Source organism: Apostichopus japonicus, chromosome 7 (assembly GCF_037975245.1).
Source record: "Apostichopus japonicus isolate 1M-3 chromosome 7, ASM3797524v1, whole genome shotgun sequence".
NCBI classification, from domain to species: Eukaryota; Metazoa; Echinodermata; class Holothuroidea; order Aspidochirotida; family Stichopodidae; genus Apostichopus; species Apostichopus japonicus.
The window spans coordinates 22,397,949-22,420,641 of NC_092567.1; the positions used below are offsets into that span (position 1 = coordinate 22,397,949).

The 22,693-nt window shown below is 37.7% G+C and overlaps 1 protein-coding gene across 1 annotated transcript in view; it reads right to left on the minus strand.

Moving 5' to 3' along the window:
• The window catches only part of LOC139969764 (uncharacterized), a 45,180-nt gene extending 24,315 nt beyond the window's left edge, over window positions 1-20,865 (minus strand). The window contains exons 1-2 of the mRNA XM_071975002.1: window positions 19,387-20,865; window positions 4,773-4,907 (exon numbers count right to left, since the gene is read on the minus strand). Coding sequence (XP_071831103.1) covers window positions 4,773-4,907; window positions 19,387-20,536 — 1,285 coding nt within the window. The 5' untranslated portion in view covers window positions 20,537-20,865. The remainder of the gene's footprint in view (window positions 1-4,772; window positions 4,908-19,386) is intronic.
• Window positions 20,866-22,693: the final 1,828 nt, after the last annotated feature.

Sequence of the window (22,693 nt, forward strand, 5' to 3'; positions counted from 1 at the left end):
TATCATGCACAACATGTTAGTTTGGTTACGCCCTTTATTTTATTGCTATTCTTTTTTATTTGCGGTTTGCTGTGTTTGTACAAGTGATTTGAAAATTATAACACCTTGTAGCCTATCTTAAATCACCGCGTCATACGAATAATGAGTGTGCGCACGTACTTGTTTATTCTATAGATGTATACGCACACTCGTCCCTCATGAAATTTGTACTCGCATTAGTACTCGGTGCATCTTGAAACTCTAATTGATATGAGAATGTCTCACACGTGCAACAGTATCATTGTCCATGCGATAGTGCACACGTTGGTCAAACAACCGACGTAGAGAGTGAGTCCTGCACTCGTACCCGTGTTACAGCATATATGCCTGCATGTACTTGTACTCACTCCTATGAGTTGTACTCGTACGTATAGGACATTTGGTAATTGTCAGTGGCGGAGCTAGGGGTATTGGTCAGGAGGGGTGATAATGGTCTGTAGGGGCGCTTTCGACACTATCTAAGCGGAGCGCCACCACAGGTTGGCGCGGAGCGTACAGAAATTCGTTGAGTAAAGATACTCCCTAGATCGCCGGAAATGACCCTTTCCGGGCCTGTCTAATTTGCAGATAAACGAAGAATAAATAGGTGTCATCGCCAAATTACACCATAAAAATGTGACAAATGTCAATAGGTAGATGAGAGCGCAATAAAAAAGTCAAATAATCGCGAATAAGTTAAAAGTGGTAAAGAGCTGAAAAGGGCGCCAGTAGTCCATTTGAGTCCGTCAGGGGGGGGGGGCATCCACCCCCTGACTGTATGGACGCTCCGCCACTGGTAATTGTAGTTTATACACTAGTGTAAGATGGAGTACACTTCCTCGCGCATAGAAACTTGTACCCCAATACTCATTCGAGGAGTGTTAGCTCAGTGGTTAACGCCGGTGCCTTTCAATCATAAGGTCCCCGGTTCGAGTCACTCCCAGATTAATGTATGTCGTCCAGTTACAGAGTTGTTGACAATTAACAATTCATAATCATGGACGTTATATATGAATCTAAGAGACTGACTTCGGTCAGCTTGCGGCTTTGATAAGCCAATGATGGCTTCTTCGCGAGTTCCTGCTTGCAGGAGGATCTAAAATACATATACATACATTGGGTTGGGGTGGAGTGGGGGTTGGGGGAAGAGTTTACCTTTGAATGAAGATGTGAGGTATACATGTATGTTACTCATAGCATTAAAATGACTTCCATTACTGCAAGTTCGTATATAGCTCTTTAAATCTTATAATGATAAATGGCGAAACGAGATTATTATTAGTATTATGACCTGTCCTCACACGTCACCGTCGAATATTCCAGACGTTTTATATTATATCTTTAAAGCTAAAATAAAACTTGACAACCTGTACAGAGGGGCGTTTCTTTTCTTTTTTGATCTATAACATATCAACTTTCAATAATATACTAAATTAAAAATGAAACACTCGTACTATGATGCTATTTTAGGGAAACCTAACCACATTCCAACATCGTTTACTCATATTGTGCAGTCTTTAACCTACAATATAGCTAATTTCGTTCGATTTTCTCTTTTCGGCTTTTGTTTTTGTTTCTGTTGTTTTCATGCATATTCATTTACTAGGAATCATTTAGTCATTTCCGGCACCTTTTTTCAAGATCAATACAATGTATAGAGTTATTGTATTGAAAGACGAACATGCCATTATATGTTACTATGCAACCTATCGGTGAGTATACAAATGCCTTAGATTGTTATTGAAATGAAGGTATATAAAATGTCAAGGTTTTTCCCCCACACAGCTCACAAAAAATCTGACTCCATTTTGGGAGATATGACAGGTGTAATGTTCATTCACATACAAGGCCGAAGACTTGATCAAGTCTAAACTATGACATCATCGAGCCACACTGATGTGCCTGTTTTTTTTTTTTGTTGCATACATATATTTTTCTTTACACATTACATCGGTTTCTCTGTAATGGAGATGGGTTTGCAAGTGCTGGATCTAAAATAATGAGACCCAAAACGGTGTCATTACATGGTTTCAGTGTTAACGGTATGCAGGCGCGTAGCCAGGAATTTGCCAAGGGAGGGGCGAAACTGTAGATTCTGCATTGCAAACTATCTAAGCGTAGCGCCACCATAAGTTGGCGCGAAGCGTACAAGAAAATTTTGGCTGTAAATGCCTCCCAGAACGCCGGAAATGGCACTTCCCATGCCTTGTTAGTTGCATCTTAGCATTTTCTCTTTTGAAAATACTATCGATATCATAAAAACCTTAAAAAAAATTGTCAAAAATATGCTCAAGGGGGGGGGGGGCGGCTGCCCCCTTCGCCCCCCCCCCCCTTGGCTACGCGCCTGACGGTATGTGCTTTGAAAATATGAAAAGAAAAGCGAAAGTAAACAAAGTCTCAGAACCAAGGGGCACTATGACATCACAAATGTAATTACCGCTAATTGAATGTACCGTTAAGTATATACTAATGGAATGAGATAATTAGGAAATAAGAAATGCACTATTCTTTAGTTGATATTATAGGGGCCTCTAATTGACCCAGGGTTCCAGGACTATATCCCCCTGTACACCCCCCCCACCCCGACTCCTCTCGCCAGGCCTGTATCCAGTGAGATTGGATCTATCGGAACATTCTAAAATACTTTGGAGATGAGTTTGACGTTGACCTAAACACAGGGTATGTGATAATCACTATGACATATACGATAGACCACGAGGCTGTCAACTGAACCAAGATACGGCGATGGCGAACCTTGAAAATAACCCCTTCTTTTTTTTGTTCTTTGCAAGACAACGGGTCAATTATTAATGCACTAGCATATTAAAAGGTTGTATTCCTCCCCGTCCATTCCTTCTCTCCCTCCTTCCCGAAGGATCAATCCCCTCCCTTACCCCCTACCCCTCACCTACCCCCCCCCCGTGACCATGCTCGGCCGACTAAATCAAATGTATTGAGTCGACTATAGCTTTCTTGCGTTCTTGTGGCGACTGAATAAGCATGCAATTATTAATGCAATAGCACATTAAAATGTTGTATTCCTTCCCGTCCATTCCCTCTCTCCCTCCTTCCCGAAAGATCAATCCCCTCACCTACCCCCCCCCCCGTATCCCTCCCCTCCCCCCCTGTGACCATGCTCGGCCGACTCAATCAAATGTATTGAGTCGACTATAGCTTTCTTGCGTACTTGTGGCGACTGAATAAGCATGCAATTATTAATGCAATAGCACATTAAAAGGTTGTATTCCTCCCCGTCCATTCCCTCTCCCGAAGGATCAATCTCCTCCCCTACCCCCGCCCCCACTCCCTCCCCCGTGACCATGCTCGGCCGACTAAATCAAATGTATTGAGTCGACTATAGCTTTCTTGCGTACTTGTGGCGACTGAATAAGCATGCAATTATTAATGCAATAGCACATTAAAAGGTTGTATTCCTCCCCGTCCATTCCCTCTCCCGAAGGATCAATCTCCTCCCCTACCCCCGCCCCCACTCCCTCCCCCGTGACCATGCTCGGCCGACTAAATCAAATGTATTGAGTCGACTATAGCTTTCTTGCGTACTTGTAGCGACTGAATAAGCATGCAATTATTAATGCAATAGCACATTAAAAGGTTGTATTCCTCCCCGTCCATTCCCTCTCCCGAAGGATCAATCTCCTCCCCTACCCCCGCCCCCACTCCCTCCCCCGTGACCATGCTCGGCCGACTAAATCAAATGTATTGAGTCGACTATAGCTTTCTTGCGTACGAGCGTACTTGTAGCGACTGAATAAGCATGCAATTATTAATGCAATAGCACATTAAAAGGTTGTTTTCCTCCCCATCTATTTCCTTCTCTCCCTCCTTCCCGAAGGATCAATACACTCCCCTACCTCCCTGCCCCTCCCCTACCCCCCCCCCCCCCGTGACCATGCTCGGTCGACTAAATTAAATGTGATGAGTCGACTATATAGCTTTCTTGCGTACGTGCGTACTTGTGGCGACTGAATAAGCATGCAATTCACTTGTGTTTCCGCGAAATCAGCATTACGTCATGCACGATCAGAGTATTGTGAGCCAAAGCTCTATAATAGAGGGCAACTTTTCTAAAATCAAAGCTGTCCTTACTAAAGCAATCTTTTATGCTTATTTTTTTCCAAGAGCAAAGGTCAACGAAAAAAATATAATAAGGGGGCGGCATTCAAAATTCGTTCTAAATTTTCCCGCCAACAAAGTGAATTATGTAAGGCGTTTTGGAAGATTTTTTTCTTCGCCGGTCGTTGTTAGGCAGGCGTTTGCATTGAGTTCTCGATGCACGTAACGAAAATAAGTTGAATATGGTTATTCCCTTTTATATTTAATACCAAATCGAGGACAGACTTAAACTAAGGAAAGTTAGATGAACTGTTTCATAATTCCATGTTCTTAACGAATGTGCTTTAAATGATAGCACATGATGAAATAAATGTCTTTCTTCAGGACCGAAGGTTGATGAGGTATATGTGTGGAGGGGTGGGGTGGAGGAATCGTTTGTTTGCGTTGAATATGATGTTCGGACAACAACAAATACTTTTCCAATTTTATAAAATTTGGATATAATATATTATAAATATCTCATACTATTGGTAAATTTGCTCTCATTTTGGTAAAGTGCAAAACGATATTTCCTAGTGGCATTTGTTAAAATTTAGATTGCTACTATGCACAACATTTCCGGGCACCGATAAGGAAATATTGGGTACTTGCTTGGATAAAAAGCGTTGTGGATAACTCACCTTGTTCCGGACTAGCGCCCTCTAATTCTCTTTTCCGCGTTGATGTGGTGGCGTTTGATGAGTTATGTTTAGATTGGTCCCGGTTTGTCTGTGGTAAGTTTTGTACCTTTGTAGATTCTTTGTTCTTTGTATTACCTTTGCAGAGAAATAAAACAAAAAACCCGGTTGGAAATTGATTAGTACGTCTGGAGAAGGAATATATATATATATATAGATCACATATGTATATCACGTATAAGTTCATATATACACAATCCTAAATTTTCAGATCTCAAACCATATATGTGATGTTATGCTTGATACAGTAATGAGTGAACAACCTTCCCGGGCCTCCCGCTTTAAATGCGGACACCATAACCACTAGGTTATGGATGCTGATTGTATGTCCAGAGGTTCGAAACCGGTAAGGAAGGTCGTAATTCCACTGTAGGCGTTCGTCACCTGTATCGAACAATACTAGTTCTGTCTTTGGTGACATATTTGCCTTACACTAGAGATCAAACATGATTCTAACCAAGTCGAAGACATTTGTGAATCCTAAGGCCAGATCTCGAAAGAGATACTTTGAACATATATACTTTATGTTAATGAAATGGAGGTACACGACAAAGGCAAATGAATATATAAAATTGATATCGTAATGAGTTGGAAAATCAAGAACAGTGACAAAACTTCCAGCCTCCACCGGGATTCGAACCCCGGAATATACATATATATATACATATATATATATATATATATATATATAATATATATATAAAACAAACAAACACACAAACAGGCAGAGACAGAAACAAAAACAAAATCATCTCACTTGAAACTTGTCCATGTCTATATTCATGGAATTGTTTCTGAGAGGGACTTTTGGGAGGTACAAATTCCCTGGCAAAGTAATAAAGTTTCGTATTTCATTTCAAAATTCCGGATATGCTTTATTTTGTTGGAAGTACGAGGTTTCAAAAACCCACCCCTATGTAAATGGAGAGTCACATGTTGGAATAACATGTAGGCGACAACTCAAATAACTGATATCACGTAGAATAAACATTTTGTTTACTCAAAACATAATCTTTTTGTGTTTTTGAATGGTTGTCATAATATTAACACAAATAATATTGTAGATGTATTATGAAATGTCATTCCCTCCTTTTTCAAGCAAAAAAATTAGAAAGAAAAACATCTGTTTGGTTAGATCAATTTGTAGGGTCTCTATGTACTATGCATTTCGTTCTCTTTCAGATTATTTCCTATTGCGTGCAATGTAAAGGAGAGTGACGTGCCAAGGGTGTGGGTGAGGAGGGGTTGGGTTGGTTTAGAGACGCAGTGTCTTCTGGCACGCGAACATGCATTGCACAAAATATACTGTTCGTTTGCTACCATAGTGTGTTTGTTAGTGTCGCTAGTTCACAACAGACGCTTAAAAGAGATACATCTATACAACCGGCAACAGTGACATGCGCATAATGAGCGGGGAATGGGAGGGGCGTCAGTTGAAGAAAAACCGTTCATTCTCGTGATTTTTTTCCCCCTTCAAATTTTTTTTTTTGAACAACCATCACCCCATTAGACCTAATTATAGACCTTATTAACAGGCGCGTAGCGAGGAATTTGCCAAGGGAGGGGCGAACCTGTAGGCAAACTATCAAAGCCGTAGAATGGCATTGAAACTATCTAAGCGTAGCTACGCGTACAAGAAAATTTTGGCTGAAAATGCCTCCCAGATCGCTGGAAATGGCACTTCCCAGGCCTTGTAAGTTGCATCTAAGCTTGAAATTACTAGCGATATCATAAAGACATACAAAAAATATGCTCAAGGGGGGGGGGCGGTCGCCCCCTTCGCCCCCCCCCCCTCTTGGCTACGCGCCTGCTTATTAATAGTTTCAATATCCCTCAGATTTCGACATTTCATATCTCAAACTTTTTTTTTTCTTTCTGGGAGAGGACCTCAAGACACCCCTACTAGGAGCCGCATCTAGGACCCACAGCCACACACCCCTTTTGTAAAAGTTTTGATACGCCTATAGCCCGTCCATAAACGTTCATGCCCCTTACCGAAATATGTCTTTATGTCAAAAAACATGCACGTCCTGATAACATTTGTATTGGTGGAAATACACATTTTGATTAAAATTTGATGAGGCATTTGATAACAGCAGAGTTAGTGCTGTCATTATATGGACATTGGGTCGCAAAGAATAGTGTGTTAATGATAAGGAAATTAAGACGCTTGAAGACTATCTGATACTATGAAAACACATTGGAGACCACATACTATTATCCACTTCCTGCAGTAACGAAGGGTTTATCTGGCGAAATATAGTTTACATTCAAACAAACATATCCATAGCGATATGCAAAACAAAATGCGGTTTTCACCTAACAGAGAAAGAAACATTTTCCTCTCTTCTATATAACTTGTCACATTATCTGCCAGCGGAATACCCCTTTAAGATGGTTTCATCTCCTAATAGGAACATTACGTCACAAAGCAACAAAGTGGTTACCCTCTGACATGATTTTTGAACCGGGATAATCATGGATAATCATGGTCAAGTAGATTTATCTTAGCTTTTTGGCGGAATTTCATTCACCGCAAGAATCCATATATATTCGATAAGGTAATGGCTATAACGCCTTAATTGGGATAATTCCCTTTCATATTCCTCTTGATTTTTTATAAAGCAACGAAGGCTAGCCCGAGTTTATACACATCTGCTACTTATTCTACCGAAAATGATTGCTCTTTATTCCATATTCCATTTGTCTATATATCATCCATCTTGGATCCCAAAGAAGAAGTGAATGCATATTCATGAGGTGAGGGATGCTGTGACGTCAGAGTATACGTCGACGGTTAATGGTACACATTGCCAATTATATCACAATTCAAAAGATAATTAATAAAGAAACATGAATAAACATTAAGTTATATAAAGCTGTTTTGACTTGCAGAAAGCATTTAGAGAATTTCTTTTTTTCCCTTTTTTTCCCTTTTTTTCTTGAGATGTGGTGATGACTTATTTTAAGTGTGGAATAGTTTTGCCTTACCAATAAAGTGCCAACAAATTGTCTGTCACCGGAATTGCTGATTAGCCAATCCGCACTGCTTAATTTTTATACTTACATTCATAATTAATGCTCATGTCTACCGCCTCAAGAATCTGGACAAAATTTATAATATCTTTCCGAAAAGCAAACGCCCCCATATTTCAACAATTATTTTAACTCGGAGGAAATCTTTCCAAGAATATACTGGGAATTTCCCTTAACCCACGTACTGTAAAATCATACACCGGCCAGAAGTTGGTGACAGTTGGTCATAAAAGAAATGAAGAAATATTATTCTCCGTGGGTGGTAAGCTATTTAGACCTGACCTTAATTAATTAGATATAATAAAAACAATCATAATAATAGAAATAAAAGTACTTTATTCTGAAAACAACCTTCTAAGATTCACGTGATGTAGCTACTAAATATAAAGACACTTTCATATTATTCCACTTGAGAGAAACACGGGGAATTTCCGGAATCACAAGACTCCACACACAAAAAAAAAACTCCTTCCTAGAAATAATTTAGTTTATAACTAAATTTATAATACTGCGATATTTAGCAGTTTATAATACTGCGATATTTATTTAAAATTGTCTCGAAAGAAGAAAAATGATTTTCTTACTTGGGACTTTATTTGCGATGTTCATCAGATATATGGCATGTAGACCCCCCCCCTCTCCCCATCCCACCCCACCCCGCAACCGAACCCATTCTCTAATGCTTTCCCTTTATAACTCCAGGAAGTAGACCTCAGTAAGTGATCTGCGATTGCATCATGGTAACTACTCGTTAGAAGCTCATTGGCTGATACGTTTGGAATATTCGTTTGGATGTCAATGTCGATCAAAATGTAACTCTTTTCAACAAATGGTTGATTGTCTGCTGTGGATACATGATTGCAAATAATAAATAGAAAAAACAAAAGACATTTCTAATCAGTTGCCCTGGTGACATCATGCACTGCGCTGTTGCCAAATGCATTGACAAAATATCACTTAATTAAAAAAATTCTTTTTTTTTTAAATCATTTTTTCGCCACCACCGAATCCTATGAGGAGTTGGTTTTTACGTATACGGTGCAGAAAATTCCCAAAGGTTTGCTAGATATCAACATTTTCACCACCGGAATATCCCTTTGATGTTTTTTTTTTCTTTTCTTCTTTTGCTATTAAAATTACATAAGCCATTTCATAAAGCCAATTGCGTATGTACAAACGTACTCTTACTTCCGGGTCAGGTCAACTAAAACACAAACACTATCAGGTAAGTATTGAATTTTTTTTTTCACACACATACTGCCACCTTGGGGGAAAACAGACATGTGCTACTATAGGTTGTTTTTAATATATATATATATATTTTTTTTCAACTTCGGTTATTAAGTTTTTGCATGACTTCATATAGTCAAGCTGTCCAGACAATAAGTAACTTTTGATATTCCCATCCACTTCTATTTTCAGAGTTGAAGCGGTGTCACTGAAACTCATTAAAGTCTGCTACACATCAGTTATTTAGTTCAAACTTTTGGTTTCTTTGTCTGATATTCTGATAAATAAACATAACGTATTTATATATGAAGCCTATAGAACGAAAAGGTGGGGGGGGGGGGGTGTTGGGTGTTTGCTTATCTTATAGGAGAATTGTTATATTAACTTAAAACCACCAGTTGCCCCTTTTCACTTTTCCCGCTGCCTATACTCTGCGGAATAATAGTTGTCTATATTGCAGATCAGAGGCGTGCACATATTTTTCTAAAATCATGACGAGTGATTTTTAGATATAGGGTCTGAACCTACATGGAAGGGGTCAAGGCAAATGAGTAAATAGTTAAATGGGGTGTAGGGCTGTGGTCTTCGAAGCCATCTCCCGTGAAGGGGAAGACTAAGGGTCCTTCCGCAGGAATATTATATAGGCCTATATATATATATATATATATATATATATATATATATATATATATATATATATATATATATATATAAATATATATATATATATATATATATATATATATATATATCTATATATCTAAACATATATATATATATATATATATATATATATATATATATATATATATATATATAAATATATATATATATATCGAAAACAGCGGTATATATATATCATAACATATATCATGAATTAATATGACTTAAAATCAATATCACCCGCTGTTTTCGATAACATTTATATACCTTTCTTCATAGCGGGAAAATAGCTATAGCATGACATCATAGTTTTCAATTCTTAAAGACATGTGGCGTCTCATTTTTACGTCGTTATTTGACTTAAATTCTATTGTAGACGACATGAAAATTAAAAAAAAAAATTGATACATTTAAAAGAGTAGGTAGGCCTATCAGTGTATTTCGTTAGTGACCTCTTCACTCTGTGATCCTTTTTTTTAAGACAAAGAAGATCCGCTTACGAAGGAATAAAATGAACAAGCTATCAATTAAGTTTGAAGACAGAAGTCCTGTTGCTTATATACATATGCTAATTCATCATTTCCTTCCCTGTTTAGATGAGAAAATAAAAGAGAGCCTATTTTTCTAACACGTTCTCACGATCACCTGGCGAACTTGGCTACTTCTACTACTTCAAGTTCTTCCTCATTAAATTAATAAACCGAAGGTAACAAAGACATGTTCATTTCAAAGCCGTAAAGTCAAACTAAAATAAACACAACAAAGAAATTTACTTCATTGCCAATACAAACATGTCAACCTTTATAGTAAAGTATTCTATTTTGGCAAAGATGACATCTTATATTGTCATGTACGTTTCTTGTTTTTAAATATCTCCAATCTCCCCCCACCCCCCACCCCACCCACCAGTCCTCAACCCTTCGCCTGTTCACCCGACCCTCAAACAAAAATGATCGTGAAGTAAAGACATGATAAAGAAATATAATGTTTCCCTTTGCACATGCGCACATAACATATTCATATTATGTAAGAGGTTAAACTGTGTTATCGGACATGACAAAAGGGCAGTCTAACTAAGAGCATGTCTTTGTTTAAGTATATATGAAATATTTCAAACTTGTTTTTTTTAATTTATTTTTTATTATTTAGAAAAATATTGACTTGGGATTGAATATAGTTTGACAGCAGGAAATCATCTCAATTTCAGGGTTTTTGCTGAGAATTTCAAGTATTTGCTATATTTTAATCTCTTTTAGTCGAAAACAGACTTTGTTTCTTTATGCTTTTTTCTTGAATCATTTCGTTTTCATTAAAAACAGAGCGATTATTTACACAAATGTTTAGATGATACAATTTCTTGAAAATCAACACACGTAATTAGCTTAAAAGAAACAACAGCTATACTTCGAAAGGAGTCATTTGAATTGTATTTGGAACGACCTACATTCGCTCTCGTTTCTTCTTTCCACGTAAAAGTTTCCACCTCAAGGTCAAAATGAAAGTTTTATTATCAATATAGTCCAGGCATCTAGTTTCGCTGTTCATCTTCCGTTGCATGTGTTAAAATAACGTTTTTAATAAAACACAAAGGATGAATATACTCGTAATAGGATGGTAGTATAATACCTCAAAGCACACAGTGTTTCCTAACGTTTACAAACTTCACATATCTTGCCAAACCAAGGCGTGAAATATTTTAAATTTCAAATTTAATTTCACCATAAGCAGGTGCGTACTTTCTTTTTTTGTGCCATGCAAAAAGAGTATAGTTCAGAGTTATGTCCACTTGTACAATATCTTCTTTTCATTTCTATGCTTACAGCTGTAAAACTAATGTTCATTCATACTTAGTAAAGATTCCTAAATCCTATTGGTCCATTCAGGTCAGCTGACCGTGGTTAATCCTGTGAGTAACGCACGGTAAACTTACGGGGCATCACTTTAATAAATCTTTGGTTATATGTAACCAAAAATGTTTTGTTTTATGATTTTTCCCCCACACAAATGGTAGTGTATGAATGAACGGGGTTAATCAACGGTCTAGCGTGCGTTACTCACATGATTAATGCACTCCGGGTGTTATTGCTATCGCTGGATGCACTCGGGCTCCGCCCTCGTGCATCGCTTGCATTATCCCCCGATCGTGCATTAATCCTGTGAGTAACGCACGCTAGACCGTTGATTAACCTCTTATTGTCGTAAACAATGTACACTACACCGCGACTGAACGCTCGGAACGCAGTGCACTGTACCGAAATACAATGCATATTGTACCGGAATACAATGCAGAATTGTACCGGAATACAATGCATTGTTCCAAAATGCAATGCATTGTTCCAAAATGCAATGCATTGTTCCAAAATGCAATGCATTGTTCCGGAATGCAATGCATTGTATCGGAATACAATGCACTGTGCCGGATTGCAGTGCAGTCTATTTCGAAAGGAAATGCAGCGACTGAAGTACAATACTGTGCGCCGAAAATGCATTGAACCAAAGTGTAACGCACTGTGTCGAAATATACGGTAATGCATGACACCGACAAACAACGCACTGCACCGAAATACAATTCAATGGTACATACTATGAATTTGGTGGGATGCATTGTGAAGTGTGCCCAAACGCAATTCAGCCTACCGGAGTACATTACCGTGTAATGTGAAGTTGAGGGAAGGTAAATGGAAGTGACGGCGAAAAGAAAAGGGGGAAAAAATAAAAACAAATGTAAAAGAAGCTGAATGCAAGGTAGAGCAACAGACCTGCAGTGTTGTGCACCGAAATATTATGTTATAGAGCGCAAGTCATTTCATGGTATTCAACGCAACGAAATGTCTCCATTAACTAGGAGGGGGAGACTCATGTGAGTGCCAATAAATATAATAACAATAATAATAATAATTACTTTTATTTACGCTTCAATTAAAAGGAATACAATCAAAGACAATGAGAAGGAAAAAGCATTGTTGTAATTTCATCTTTCCTTTCCCGTAGATTTGAAATTGTAATCTTCTTCTTTATTTATTTTGCCAAAAGAAGGGGTAAAATAAGAAGCTTCCATTCGGAGGGCAGCACATCGATAATCAGTTTTTATCATAGTTCCTTGTTGCTATGTAAACAAAGACTTCGTGCTTCTTGATTGAAGGATCGTCCATGCACAACAAGTTATTTACATCTTAACCCAGATAGAGAGAGCTAGGAAAATAAAACAACCTTACGAATAAGATAAAAAACTTAAAAGATAACGTCGCGGGGGAAAACAATATAACACAGAATAACCTATAGTCAAAAGGGATATGACAAATGTGGTAACGTAGCGTGGTATATAAAATTCGGTTAATCCATTTTCCAGATGAAAGAACCACCACACAGCGTATTTAGTTTAATGATAATGTATTTATGTTTCCTGTTAACTGATATTTCTTTTTATATTCTCGTTCCCCCATCTCTCCCCCCCCCCCTCTATATTATCAAAAGTCAATTATTTGTTTATATTAAGACAGATCATGAAAGACGAATGACCGGACATAATTATGATAAAATTTGTTACAACTCTTTAACAAGGCGGAAACAAAGGATTAAACAAGACACGAGTGACGTTTTTCTTCTTTTCTTGGGGCGGTCTTTTCTTACTGATATAAATTTATAGTCTTATTATTAAAAAATAATTCCATCAGAAAACACGATGTTAAGTTAAAGTAAACATTGGAAACGAAACAACTATATATATGTGTATATATGTGTATATATGTATATATATATACATATGTATATATATATATATATATATATATATGTATATATATATACATATATATATATATACATATATATATATATATATATATATATATATATATATATATATATATATATATATATATATATATATATATATATATATATATATATATATATATAAAGGTCACTTAAATTAACCAGATAACCACTAACCACGTGTCTTTGCAAACCACGTGACAACGTAAACATGTAATGATGTATATAGGCCTCTATATATGTCGTATCAATTACTCAGCGATTTTATCTAAGCTGAACTTTGGACTTTTTTACTGATCGAGTGGAAAATCTGCTGATATCTAGAAATGAACAAGATTTCAAAACGCAATCTGCTTTATTTTAAAATTTCGTGGAAAATCTTCAAGCTATAGACAACATTTTGATTCTTAGAACTTTTAGCAAATATCATTTAGAAGGATTCCCTTTTACATGATTTGTAATTATCTTGTCAATATTTCAAGGGGTAGTTGTGTACCTTGGGTGGATCGTTCAGTGTGTTTAGCCGTCTAGTGATTAATGTTTCGCGGAATCACTGTCTGCTTCCTTGTAATAACCCAGTTGGAATGTGATACTATAAAATTGTCTCAATTTTATTTGAAAGAACAGAGTGCAATTCCATCACCAGACTCTTAGCCAGGAGGGGCAGCAATAATTGTATCCTCTTTTATCGCGGGGAAGGGGGGGGGGCAAATAAAAAACGTGTGTCACCATTCACCAAGCTATAAATTCTGCTATATGATAAGCTATGAACCAAAGTCTATAATCTCGTAGATTCTAAGTTTGTTTTTTTACTAGTTTGTACGGAGGGCATTATTAGTACGGTACTGTGCATGTACCATCGATGCAAATAAAATATTGGGAAACACAGTTATCCCAAAGGGCTGTTTGGTGTGGGGGGGGGGGACAAACGAGGGCACGTTTGTCTGCACATGGGCACGCTACTTCCCGTGCCCCTGCCTGGCTACGGGCCCGTTCATCAAACAGTTGTGATTACTCTAAGATTCATATTATTATAACTACCAGCCTCAAAGCATCTTTTACACATGTTGTCTGTACTATAACATCCTGGGAATCAATTTGTGTGTACTTGTCTGTTTCGGTGGGGGTGGGGATGAGGGTGGGAGGGGGGGGGAGGTTAATAACCTGCCAGGGAAAGATGTTTTTCTTAGGAGTGATTATCATTAAAAATTTCGCAGGCCAACCGTGTAATTCTCTAGTCCAGTATTTTTGTTCGAATTTGAGTACATTTTTCTGTACTCGTGTTCATGGGGTTTTATTTCGTAGGTTTTCTCGTGACCTTGTTCTCGTATGGGTTCAAGCATACTGAAATTGCTATTTTAACCATATCTTTTCTTTCTAGTGATAATACGTGTGATACTGTTCAAGTAACGAGGAACATGATGTATGTAGTTTTCTTTCAAGCAATTTCATCACCAAGACCAAGTTTTTTTTCATCTCTCAAGACAAGTTATAATGGGGCAAGTTCCATTGCCTCAAGAAGTACGGTATTGTATGATACTACATGTGATGCAGTATTTCTCGGGTTAGGGTTAACCCTAGGGTTTAACGCCTACCGTAGGGTATTCCCGGTCCACAAGATACGTCATTCCTTAGGCTGTATCATGCATGATGACATTGCTCGACATATTTAACTGTGTACAAAACGGTTTTCTTGAGAAATACTGTCACGTGAGGATTGTGTGATTTCATAATAAAGTAACTGCATATTCATGAGATTGAAATATTTAAATCACTTGATTAGGGTCCTGACATAATTACACCAGTAACTACCGCATGGGTTTAATAATGACTCTAACAGCATCTGCGAAAATTCTTTATATGCAAAGTGTGCCTATCGGATGGATAATTGTGATATATAAAACGAAAGCGGTTGCTTTGGACTAGGACTTTAATAAATTTTTGTCAATGTAACAAGGTTTTATCTTAAGAATTCTGGTGACATCTTGCTTGTACCCAATATATTTATTTACTTGATTTGTACCCAATATATTTATTTACTTGATTTGTACCCAATATTTCTTTATTTTGTACAAAATATATTTCTTTGTTTGTAACCAATGTAGTTCTTTATTTGTAACCAATATATTTCTTTATTTGTAAACATAAACATATTTCTTTATTTGTAAACAAAAACATATTTCTTTATTTGTATGCAATATATTATAAGAAGCAAAAATGGGTTCTTTCGGCTTGATAATAAAGGGGAACTTTCATGTGTTCCACAAAACATGTCATTGCTACCCTCCAGCCCCCCCCCCCCACAGCCCGGCCGCACCTTTGCTAAACCCACACAACTCTTCCACCTCCATCGGGCAATGTTTGTTACAGTCGGGTGAAATAAGACCACTCCTTCTGTAATGGTTCATGCCCCACCCTAAATCAGACTAGGCGGAAAGGGTGGGGTGCATGGGGGGTGGGGTGTGGTGGGTGGGGGCTTGTTTATGTCGGTGTGTTAGAGTTTGGCCCAGCTCCTTTGAGTTCCACTTCACTGGTGACTTCTTTACATCTTCCATAATGTTCGCTCAAGTAAGTACAGGGATGAAATTAATTGAAAATCAACTCCGTTCATCTAATATGAAACAGATTTATTTGGTGAACAACTATACCCACACTCACAATTAAAGTGTTTAAGTCAAGAGAGTGTGTTGCGACGTTTTTTTTTATATAAATATTTTTTATAATGCGGGATTTCCACTACGTGTAGAAACCTATTACATTCCTCTCTGCTAATACTTTCATCTTAACGCCCAAGACTGAAGACTTGATTGACACCATCGAACAGCACATGTTTGATATTTCAGTGTGATATCACAAAATTAATATTAATATTTCCTGTAATTGAGACACTGAATTTCTGACACATTGATGTTCTTATAACAAAACCTCATTCTGGCATTGGTTTCAGTGTTAACATAGTTTTACATTCTCCTGGGGAAAATATATAAAGATAAGCACAAAAAAAAAAGTTTTATAAATATTTAAATCATGTTACACCTTCTACTGTCACGACATTAAAAGACATTAGAAATTTAAAAAAAATGGCAGCTCCCAAACATGACTTTGATCGGGTGATATCTCCCAAACGGATCAAGATATATTCCTAACTTATTTAGGGGAGGCTAACATAAATATCTACCACATATATCAGTTAAAGAGGATGGCTGCGATGGTTTCTCACAATGATATTAATTTTGTTTACCTTTTTATTTCTCTCTCCACCTCTCTCTCTCTCTCTTAAGTTCTATGTTTTTCTTTCCAAGAATGAAAATTGCCATCACTTAATAATTCGAGTACATGGAAATTGAAATGACACCGAAGAATATTCTACTATATATCGATGTACGGCAGTTTTGTTTTTAACATTCAGCTTTGGACCACAAGTTTTATCTATTCTAACGTCTTAAAAGATGATTTCAATCTATAACGTCGTGACGAAACTTTGAATCTTTGTATAGAGTTTAAAGGTCTACGGACACCTATATATATGAACAACATCGCCCTTATCATTCTAATAGGCATTAGAAATCATGAATATAGCTGCAACTCCCATCAAAATCCATCAAAGATTGACAATTGACAAAGTGTCTTCTTAATTCTAGTTTGATTCCTGAATAAACATTAGCTAATTATGCATATTGATGATGCAAAGGGAGTGACTGCCTATATTTCTATCATGTTATTCCTTTGTTTTTACAACCTTCCTTTCCAGGACACTGAACACAGGTTTTGTGTGCCAAAGGCGATTTTTTTTTGAAATATTTTATTGTCTCCTGTTAAAAGAGGAACATCGCATTATTTAAGTGCTATATGGGGGCTTGTAATTAGGGGCTAACTTATTTTGCTGAGCGCACCACTCCATGTGATAGTTGGTACATATTGAATGAGTTTCCCAGATTTATGGAAAATTGAAATGTGTATATCTTGGAGACGAAAAGAGCTTTTCCAAAAATGTCAACGGATTTCGAATGAGTTTCCCAGATTTATTAAAACTTCAAATGTGAATATCTTGGAAACGTTCCCCCCCCCCCCCACCCAACCATTTCTCCATCAAAGGCTTTAGTGACTACCATACCTATAACCTACATATTTCACTGTTTCCTTTTCAGCAAAGTCATAACTTCTAACATCAAGGAAGGGACAAACAAAGATATACCAACAAAAGAATTATAGATGATTTTTAAGTAAAAATTTGATTTGAAATGAAAACTTAAAGGAAGACGATTCGTTGCAATAGGTAAGGTACACCAACTATTTCCTGGGCAAGTATTCTTTGTTATTTTAAGTCGTTAATAAATCGTACAAAAAATATACTTTAATATCCTATCAAATTGGGCTCTGGGAACACACTTGCCTGTTGTAGGGAATATACTGGCTCTTGTCAACATTAAACTTCCTTTGGAAAACATCGCATCAGTTTAACTTTAACACACATACATACAAAACGAAATAGCTAAAAAAAGCTACGTGCATGGTTCACGAACATGCGAAGCGGAAATATTTTCTTGAAGGAGGTTTTTTTTTTAAACTCGACGGAAATCACAATAAAGTTTGGCAACAATAGAGACACAATTGAAGCATCCTTTGTACTTTTCCTTATTGTTTGCTGCATGCACTTGACAAAAGATTTTTATTTCCAGGGACTTGATTATGAAAGACAAAACAAAGGTGAAACGAGGAAACAAAACAATGAACCTTATAACCTGAATTATAGCATAAATGGGACGTGTATCAAATCAGGACTGCATACGTGTTATCAGGTGCATTGTGCAAAGGCCTAAATACAGTTTGATGGAATGGTTGGCGCTAATTAAATTAATAAAAACAAAGCATTATAATCGAAGAAAAGACAATGCAAATCTTTAATTTGAAGAACTGCAGTAACGAGTAGCTTTTGTAATTAACCTTTTCTTAAAAGCAAATCTAATTTTGGTAAAATCGTTCACGAAAATGCAGCTAGCTGCTTTAAATGAGAGATAGAGGGGGGGGGGAGGGGTTACAGAGTAAGAAAGGGAGGAGGGGGGTGGGTTTCGAAAAAAGAAAGAAAAAGCCTTGTCGAAGAAATGATAAATGAATCAACAAACAAAATGGTCTCTTGAACGCAGAGTGGGGGGGGGGGTTTGTTGCAGGCCAGTCTAATCAGAGCTATTGACCCCCCCTCACCACCACCACCACGAGTGCCGCAAACCCACGAATGTGATGGAGAAATGTAAAACATTAGCTCTGTTAACGAGGATGATCTTTGACAGTTTAAGTTGTTATTTGTATTATATTAGTTGAACAGATGAGCAGAATACTCTACTCAGAATATACTGGAAGGTGGGGTACAAAACCCACATAGGATACATCGTAATTGGAAGCTATCAGGTCTAAGTCTAACATTGTGACTTGCCCCTCAAACCCTCAAATCTAAAAGTCACATATCCAAACAGGCTCCAATTGATGACTAAGTGTGCCCTTTACCAGACTGAACCCTCTTCCGTCGTCCCTTGAGCAGAATTATGTGGTAACATTGTCAAATTCGAGTAACGAAACCCGCACGTCTGCGTGAGACCCCCCCCCCCCAACACATAAACAAAAAATGTACATATGCATTTGTAATGGTTGAATCGGTTTTAAGTTAAAGCCTCGATCCGATACCTGACATTGTTTTTCTCAAATTAATTTAACAAATCGGCCTACACTTTAAATCATTGTTTTTACATCCATTATCAAAATGAATGTAAACAGACACCACTCAGGGTAGCCGGTTTTTCGTGTATTTTCTTAGGTATAGGCTAGTGTTACAGCTTGCAAGAGGGAAAATTTTACTCACCGTTTTCCAAGGAAGAATTGCTCGAATGTGACGTATCGTCATGTTCACCAGTTCTTAGCCGTTGGTGGGGTATCCCTGTGTCCAATGCACCCCTCTGTTCCGCTTGCCGGGGTTCATGGTTATCCTGCTTGGTCTTTGAACTCTCACCACAACCCCCCGTGGCTCTCCTTCTGAGCAGGTAATGTCCCGCATATTCTAACGCTTCCCGACGGATACGTTGGACTGGGTGTAGGCCCTGGGGCCTTTGTAAGATAGGGTCCAATCTTTCGTGAAAGTTAAGAGCGTGGTGACCATGAGCACGACTTTGATGAGAGCAGGAAGGTGATTGATTTTCGGCCGAATCTCTCGGTTGAATTATTGCACAATGCTCGGGCGAAGGCTCTGGGTATTGTCTTGTAGGTATGCCCTCTTCCAGTTGTCGTGGTCGACTGGTGTTGGCGTTACTGAAGGCGCTTTTGAGATGTTGATCAAGGTGTGTATGGGAATGGTAATCAAACAAATGTTTGGACGAGGAGTATAACACACCGGGATGGTTGGACCATGTTACATTTGGTGTTACATCAGGAGACGTCGTTGTGTACGAATTAGCACTAGCCGTGTGAACGTAAGTTACATTTGGTAAATCGAATGTTGTGTTTAATTCATTGCTGACCTCCATGGCGATATGGTCTCTTGCTTCGACATCTGTGCGCCGTTCCTCCCCGCCACTTGATTCAATCTCTAATATTTCGTCTAAAAAATCCGATAAATTGTTATATTTTGGTCGGACATGTGTGCCCTGAGACGGTGTTTTGGACACAGATAACCCAGTTTCGCTTAACTGGTCCATACAGTCATGTGGTTGATTATCAACTCGTCTTTTATCACTGACAAATTCATGCAGATTAGTGGCGGAAACACGGGGAACTTGTAAAGTTGATAATCCTTGAAAGCCGGTCGCTTCAGTGGTACCTTCTAACCCCCTCACTCTCTCCGAGAGGTCGAGAGGCAAAGGTGAAACGTCAAATAAGGAGTTCTCATCTATTCTTCCTGATGTCAAATCTGACGTTGAATGGCTTCGTTGATTTTCGTTTGAAAATTCGCGATCGAACGTTTCCGAAATGGGATCTGTTTCACTATGTGCTCTGCGGTTTCGATAAAAGACAGCCATTTCTTTAATTTTGGTCTGTTGTTGTTTGTTATTTTTTCTCTGTCGTATGTTTAACTCCCAAGAGATTTTGGTAGAATAAATGCACTGACTTCTATTTAGCTCACCGTATAACAGCTGGTCTTTGAAAACTCCAGAACTGGATAACGATAAATAGAAAAAGGTAAATTTCTAACAAGCGATGTAGCAGAATCAATCGTGTCAACAAAACTGTCTCGCTTAAAACAAAAGCTAACTATAAAAGCTTGACAGTGTTACGCGGTAGGAAGGTGTAGGCCTATGTTTCTGAAGAAACTTGCAGAATTTTATTCATTGCAGTGTATGCAAACAGTCCAACAACTTTAATGACTTCAAATGGAGACAATATTATCGACGAGACTACAATGTAATCCTTACCAGTATTGATATGACAAGACTCTGCTTGCGTTAAGTTATACAGTGCTGTTTATACAGTGTACTTGTGCGCATGTGCATTGTGATGACCTGCGCACGGAACACTCAAACTATGTTCGGAGTGTAAACCTGTGCGATGATGTCATAGTGATAATTAGAAACTTTTATTTATGAACGAAAAGTAGGGGATGGTGGGGGTTGTAGGTCTGCCCACACGGTTTGAAAGGGAGAATGGGGAAGGGTCCGGGTAATGATATATAACTTCAACGGAAGATTAATGTATATCATTTTCGAAGTCACGGTGCCGTTGGAATCAGGCATGGATAAGTTTCTGTATGGTAAAAAGAAGTGGCATTACGTTTGCAGGTTTTTATAAGGTAAGTCACAGAACTTCAACAGACTGACGGTGTGAAACTTTTGTTTCATTTCGAATGACGTCACGTGATGTAATAATAAGTCGTATGTGTTATCCATTGAAATCATTCCGAAAGTGTAACTTCGTTCCCGTCTTTGAATTGAAATATTTCACGCAGACTGCAAGGACTATCATGTACTTTCTTTTGGATATTTTTAACTTCCATTGTGTCACGCATGAATGTGCTCACTGCAGTGACATAATGGGAGAGTCAATGACGGGGGCGGGTGTGTGTGTGTGTGTGGGGGGGGGGGGGGTTCTAGCCAGTAAACCGACTCAAGATATGGTCAGTTCTAATATTACTTGGGTAGTGCAATATTCTTATTTAAAGGTTATCATTTATACATAATTGCCTTGAGCATACATGGTAGGTCTGATGTTTTTCATGAAAGGAGTTTCAGAAGTTTTAAATTTTAAAATTCCCCTTTTTTTTCTATAACCCCCCCAAAAAACGATATTCGATCACCATGGAAACAACACTGCAAACACAACCAGCTATTTTAACTAAATTACTGCAAAATACTGACCAAAATCATTAAGTTTCTGTACATCGAAGTTAAAATTGTTTCAAATGTGTAGGCCTACAAATAGTACACACTGTACTTACGTTAGTCTCCTTCATAAACAGTATTTATCCAATGGTGGGATCCAGTCACAACGTTCACTGTAGCAATGAGATGAGGTCAAAGGTCGAATGCGAGCAACACTTCAGAGTTGAGCAAGTTTACCAAATTATTGACGTTTCTTTTATTGTTTTCCAAAGCCAACTATTTTACGTAGGTTATTTACCTTGGCCTTTAAGTATATATGTATCTCTATACAGTTGTATATACATATATTACACTTGTTAAATGTTGAACAAACCCTCGTACACGTCTCGTTGTTAAGGTAACCAAAATGGCTGCGCGTGTTGCGATTTACTCGGTGATACTTTAATTAATCTACAATCTGTATCCGAACACAGTATATCATGATATGAATACTCAGTAACTTGTGACGGTTATCAAACAAACTTATTTCCCAATATATAAATATTGACGAGTAATCTCCTGCACCAATTACAATAAAAGGACAGAGAAATCTCGCTCGACTTCAAACCTTGTCAGCAAATATAAACTCAATCTCCCACTCATTTAGATACGAACGAAGGAGAAACCCACATGAATGAAAGCAACGTAAGAAAATTCTCCGACTCTGTGTGAAATTTAACGTCCCCAAACAAGGATGTTTCGTAATGAATTGTAACTTTTTTTGCATGTAAAATCCTGCATTTGAATTTCACAATAAAATGAAATAAATAAGCCTATATGTAACACCCAATAAATCAATAGGCGAAAGGATAATGTCCCTGT